The sequence below is a fragment of the Tursiops truncatus genome, chromosome 8 (assembly GCF_011762595.2).
Source record: "Tursiops truncatus isolate mTurTru1 chromosome 8, mTurTru1.mat.Y, whole genome shotgun sequence".
NCBI lineage: Eukaryota > Metazoa > Chordata > Mammalia > Artiodactyla > Delphinidae > Tursiops > Tursiops truncatus.
The window spans coordinates 5,404,107-5,410,528 of NC_047041.1; the positions used below are offsets into that span (position 1 = coordinate 5,404,107).

A 6,422-nucleotide genomic window follows, 5' to 3' on the forward strand; every position below is an offset into this window, starting at 1 on the left:
TGTGAGTTGTGAATTTAATAGCGTTTGATTCCATAGAGGGGAGCAGAAAAAACAAACTCATAATGTTATCATCTTTCAATAGGTTCAAGGAGTAGTTCTGGCTCCAGAGAGGCCGCCTGAACCCAGAGCCCTGGGTGACCCCACGCCTGTCCTGGCTGGCGACGGTGGGGCCGCCGCGCAGTGTCCCGCCTCTGCGCCCGCTCCCCAGCCCAGCCTTCCCGAAAAGGTGCGGGAAGTTGCCAGGGCCCCCCCACTGCACCTGCGCGGCGAGCCCGTCCCCGTGCACTCCTCCTGTGGCTTCCCTACCCCGGGGCCCCCCACCAGGACCATGGAGAATAAAATCGCCGCTGCCATCCACTCCAGCTGCCCAGACACGTCCAGCAGCTCTGGGCACCACACCTTTGTCACGACTTCCTCAGCCTCCGTGGAGGACGTTTTGCCTTTACCAGTCCCTGTCCCACAAGCCAAGCATGCCTCTCAGAAAACTGCGTATTCCACCTTTGCTAGGCCTGATGTCACCACTGATCCCTTTGGTCCAGAAAACTGTGTGCATTTCAGTATGACTGCAAGCTGCCAGCACCGCCCCCAGAGCGTCCCCCCGCATCACGGCAAAGTGGAGCAGCACCAAGCGTACGGCTCCAGATCCGAGCCGCCAGCCTCCGTGGGTCCTCGGTACAACACGTACGTGGCCCCGGGAAGAAACGTGTCTGGACACCACCCGAAGCCATGCGGCCGGGCCGAATACGTGTCCTCTCTGAGCTCCTCCGTTAGGGGCAGTTGCTACTCCGAAGAAATGCCCCTGTACCCCACCATCCGCAGGGTGCAGTCTCTCCACACCCCTCCGTCGTCCATGATTCGCTCTGTCCCCATTTCGAGGACAGAGGTGCCCCCAGATGATGAACCAGCCTACTGCCCAAGACCCCTGTACCAGTATAAGCCATATCAGTCCTCCCAGGCCCGCTCAGATTATCACGTGACTCAGCTCCAGCCTTACTTTGAGAATGGCCGGGTGCACTACCGCTACAGCCCCTATTCCAGTTCTGGTTCCTATTACAGCCCAGACGGGGCCCTGTGTGACGTGGATGCCTACAGCACAGTGCAGTTGAGGCCCCTTCACCGCCTGCCCAACCGCGACTTTGCTTTCTACAATCCTAGGCTGCAAGGAAAGAACGTGTACGGCTACGCTGCTTTGCCTTCACGTCCCCGGGCCAACGTGACTGGCTCTTTCTCTGCTAATGACCACAGTGTAGTCAACATGCCTCCAGTCGCCGAGGTAAAGCACACTTACACCTCATGGGATTTTGAGGACATGGAAAAATACCGCCTGCAGTCCATCCGGAGGGAGAGCCGTGCGCGGCAGAAGGTGAAAGGGCCTGTTATGTCCCAGTATGACAACATGACCCCCGTGGTGCAAGATGACTTGGGTGGGATCTATGTCATCCACCTGCGGAGTAAATCAGATCCTGGGAAAACTGGACTTCTCTCGGTGGCAGAAGGAAAGGAGGGGCGGCACCCAGCCAAGGCCCTCAGTCCCGAGGGAGATGACCGCCTCTATAGGAAGCATCTGGAGCCAGAGTTCGACAGAGCGCACCACCATGGAGGACACGGCAGTGGGCAGTCAGAGAAGCCGACCCTCCCTCAGAAGCAAAGTAGCCTCAGGAACAGGAAGCTGCATGACATGGGTTGTAGTCTCCCTGAGCACAGGGCACATCAGGAAGCAAGCCATAGGCAACTGTGTGAATCAAAAAACGGGCCACCTTACCCACAGGGAGCCGGCCAGTTAGATTATGGGCCCAAAGGGATTCCAGACACTTCTGAGCCAGTCAGCTACCATAACTCTGGAGGGAAATATATTCCATCAGGGCAGGAGTCTCTAAGACTGAACCACAAAGAGGTGAGGCTCCCCAAGGAGCTGGAGAGGCCTCGGGCTAGGCAGATTGCAGCCCCAGAGAAACACTCCAGAGACTGCTGCAAGGAGGGGGGACACCTCGCGCAGTCAGCAGTCCCACCCCCTAAGCCAGAGCGGAGTCACAGCCTGAAGCTCCACCATACCCAGAACGTGGAGAGGGACCCCGGCGTGCTGTACCAGTACCAAACACACGGCAGGCGCCAGGGCAGTGGGACTGTCGGGCCCCAGTACGATAACCTGGAGGGCTACCACTCCCCGCCCCAGCACCAGCGAGGAGGCTTCGGAGCAGCGGCGATGGGCATGTATGTGCCGCCCAGCTTTCCCCACCCACAGAACAGGACATACGCTACAGCTCTGGGGCAGGGCGCCTTCCTGCCCACAGAGCTGTCCTTGCAGCATTCTGAGACACAGGTCCATGCGGAATGAGCCCCGGGAGCAATAGAGTTGAAGCAGCCTCTGCTGGACAGTGGACTGTTCTATTTTTTTCAGTAACCAAAAAAAAAAAAAAAAAAAAAAAAGGCTACAGAACCCCCGACCACATTTAAAAAATAAGAAGAAAATAAATCACCATCTTTTTCCCCCTTCCCTGCTTCATCACCACCTCTTCCATCTACAAACTGTCATTTTTGTCATTTAAAGATCTGAAAGATTGTACAGCACTGTGTTGAAAATCTCATAAAGAAATTTGTTACAGACCATACTTGCCATATATAAGGGCTGATTTGTAAGAGCCTGAGGACTGCCTTTAACTGAATTTGAGTTTGACTTCGTCCTTCCTAGCATTTTCTGTGTCCTTCAGAGCCTGATGCCCACTTCCCTGAAGGTCTTTGTGTGTCCTGTCTGTTCCCACTTGCTTTCCCAGTAGCCATGTCTTGCCTAGAGGGATACCTGTTTTTCTAACTTCATCCCCCCTGTCTTAGAAGGGGCTGTGTGTTATATTAGAGTGGAGAAAAACTTCTCCTTGATCCTTCACATAAGTCTATTGGACATTTAGAAAATTACAACAAAATAAAAGGAATTAAGACTTTAAGTATTTAATAACCATCACAAAATGTCAGACCACTTAGATCCAGGCTGAACTGTGCTTGTCACACCCTTCCATAGCTGCTCCTCGCAGTGCAGCGGGCAGACGCCTCTCACTGCAGAGGAATTTGTAAGCTAGAATTAAAGAACCTTCTTAGCTGGAAATCAGTGACCTTTGTTAGTACCAGAAAACGACATCAGTGGTTCTAAGCTGCTGCCTGCCTTCAGTTCTTTTTTTTTATTCTCAGTAATATTTGGTAAATTGTGATCCTAGTGAAATATTTCACACCATTTGTTTTCCTAAAGCAACGTTTGTTTTTCATTTAAAAAAAAAAACAGCATGGTTTGACTGGATAAACACATAATTTATCATGATTACAAATTTACATGTTAATTTGTTTCTAAACCAGGTGTCCTGGGAATTCTTAAAGTAGCTACAGGTTATCTGTTAGTAAACTGAGCGTTCCTGCAATAACCACTTAGCACAGCCCGTTTCACCTGCTGGAATTCTGGGCAGTGACCGTTTACACCCTGAGGAATGAACGTACTGTTTCTTCCCTCTGTCCTCGTGCGATCACAGTCTTACTGTAATTGCCATCCACACCAGCATTTCAGGTATAGTCCTTACAACGCTGGAGACATGTTAAACATGTTCATACCCAGGGCTTTCTTTTGAAAGTTGCATTCCATTTTCTCAACCCACCTCACCACGTATGCCAGACTAGAAGGCAGTCCTGTATTTATAAAATGAGTTGAGATTGTCATGTCATTCCATAGCTCTTTATAATACTTGATTTTTATACATTCTCATGTTTTAAATGCTCAGTTTGTAGAAGATACTAGGAGAATTTCATTCCATTTACTGGATGGTTGCTGCTCTGGCTTTTTAAAACTTGGGATTAACTTTTATTTAGAGCAAAGAAAAATCTTTTAAGAGGCTAAATTCATGCTGCTATTATTGCTGTGAAATTGTATAAAGATTAGGATTCATGCCAGTTTTTTTTAATCTAAAATATCATGTGATTGCATTTTAAGGGTTTATATTTAGAAAAAAATAAAGTTTTAAGAGCAACACATTTATCTATATGTGGAAATATGCTGTAAGGTTTTTTTTCGTTCCCCCAGAATTGGTCAGAGAGATTCAATAAAGATCACGGTAGAAATCCTAAACTTATGGAAAAGGTCTGCAGAAATTCAGACCTCTAGATGAAAAGTGCAGACCCACCTGGTATATAGTCACAGTGTTAGGGAACCTGATAGGATACTTCCATTTAGCACACACACACATCAAGGGCTCTGTGCAGGAATTTGCTCTTTGGTGAATATGCGGCACTAATATTTCTTCAGCCACAGCCATCTTTTGGCCAGTAGGCAATCCATTGTCCCCTTGAGATAATATAAGCCCTGTAAGCTCTCACCAACAGCAGGGAGACTAGGAAGCGAAGCTGGTGTGACCCGGAGATACAGATGGCTTTAGGAACTGAGAGCCTAGAAGGATGTGGCTGAAGGTGTCCAGTTCTAACATTTGTGGGTTTGTCACACACATTATTTACTCCTGAAACTAAGGTCTATTTTATAAATACTAAGGTTAATTCTTGAAGGGGGTTACTTTATTAAAGTGCTATGGGTTTAGAAATGTCAGGTTAATATTTTGAATACAGAATAACGACTCAAATTCCTGGTATAAGTGTGAAACACAAACTTTAGGTAAAATCTACAGTTGCTGCACTTGGTTTAGGTACAGCCTTAACTCTGGGTTCAGTTATTTGAAGGACTTTGCCAGTATCCTTCCCTTCCTCATATTGTGGGTAGACGGCAGGTCACTGTGACCCGGTTACCTCAGTATAATTCACCTTGTGTGTGACTGCACAGACTGAGTAACTGTTTTGACGTGGAGCATATTACGATGAGAATGTGGACCTGCCGTATGCATTAAACCCAGAATTTAATTCTGTTGGTATTTTCACAGCCATGTCTCCAGATTTTATCCTTTTTGGCAAAATTCTGATACCACAGCTTTGTTTGATTGAAATAAATATTCCCTGGATGTCTGGCCAGAGACTTTGCTAACAGCCCGGGAGATGCCATCTTCTTTCAGTAAATTTCATCTGAGCCTTACCGCTTCCTGTAGTCAGTTTCCTTCCAAACATGCAAGTCCGTGGGGATGGTCCCAGGATAGGGCCTGCACATTTTTATAATGGCAAAGCATTTTCTAAAAGGGTCAGGTTGAAATATTCTAGGACTAATCCTGTAAAGAAGAGGGACCATTAATGTGAGTGGGCATAGAAGAATAGGCTCTCACCACATCTGGAGCAGCAGTAGACATATACAGTGTAAATTTGAAATTTGCCCTTTAGTTCAAAAAAGGAGCCTGCAAAGTCCATATATCTGTTCCCAGCCCTGTCAGTCACCCATTCAATATGTTGGCAAAGTATCGTCTGAGCAGTGTGTGTAAGAAGTAATAATGAAAGCAAAAGGATGTCAGAAAGTTAATTCCAAATGGTTAGAGGCATGTGATTTTTAGTACTGTGTGTGACGGAAATGTCAGGAATGGTATATTTGTGTGCAAGCTAATGTCAGTGTGCACAGAGGGTCTTTTTTCCTTTTTCGATTAGTGCTGTTAGTGTTCAAAGAATAAAAATGGTTGTTTTACAGTTTAGATTCCAAGGTAGCAAAATCTGATTTTTCAACCATCACCTGCATGAGAGAAGCATCCTAGGAAGTCTTAGATCATACTTCTGAGTTCTTTAATTTATATAGTGTTTTTTTATGTTTTAATATTTTTGTGAACTGGTGTAAATTGTTAATGCATATAAGCTTGTGTATTTTTGTAAATAGTTTGTGATTTATTTCTTGACCCATATGTAAATATTTAGAGTCTCATTTCTTCAAAAGTTATTTGAAGCTGAGTTGTGGGTTTGGGGTTTTATTTGTTTGTTTCTTTGTTTGTTTTGGATGGGGGTGGGGGGAGAGAAGGGATTTTGTACTCTGATAACCCAGATGGAGATACCTTGTGGTTTAAAGCAAATGTCCCACTGACAGCAATTCAGATATCAACAAAATTATTTCAGGTTAAAACAGACTTCCTTGTGTATGTGTTTCCTTTTTAACCTAATATGAATTATAACAAAATAGATGGGGTAATAGGGGGTCTTCAGACCAAAAGATTAGCATTTGTATGACACAGACTATTATACCAAAAGGAATATTATTTTATTTGAGGGAAGCGATTTAATGTCTCCTGTTTTTATCTGTCACAGTATGCTGCCTGGCCGAATTTTCACCAGGTAAGATAGCACCTTTAGAACTGCAGAAACCTTGTCCTGCACTGGAGGGTCTGGGCAGACTTGCTGCACGTAGGGCTGCCCTCAGGCATCTGTGCACTGGGCTGCCGCCTGGCTCCCAAGCTTGCGGTTTCCAGGAGGCTGAATTGGCTTCTTAGGGTTCCCCAGAAGGGGGCTCTGAATAACAACCATATTTCTAAAGATTC

General features: G+C 46.3%; 1 protein-coding gene across 8 annotated transcripts in view; it reads left to right on the forward strand.

The window, feature by feature from the left end:
- Nucleotides 1-6,014, forward strand: part of ARHGAP32 (Rho GTPase activating protein 32) — a 267,538-nt gene extending 261,524 nt beyond the window's left edge. For all 8 annotated transcript variants that reach the window (XM_033861803.2, XM_073807992.1, XM_033861805.2 and 5 more), the window contains one exon: nucleotides 83-6,014. In XM_033861803.2, the coding sequence (XP_033717694.1) occupies nucleotides 83-2,335 (2,253 nt within the window). In that variant the 3' untranslated portion in view covers nucleotides 2,336-6,014. The remainder of the gene's footprint in view (nucleotides 1-82) is intronic.
- Nucleotides 6,015-6,422: the final 408 nt, after the last annotated feature.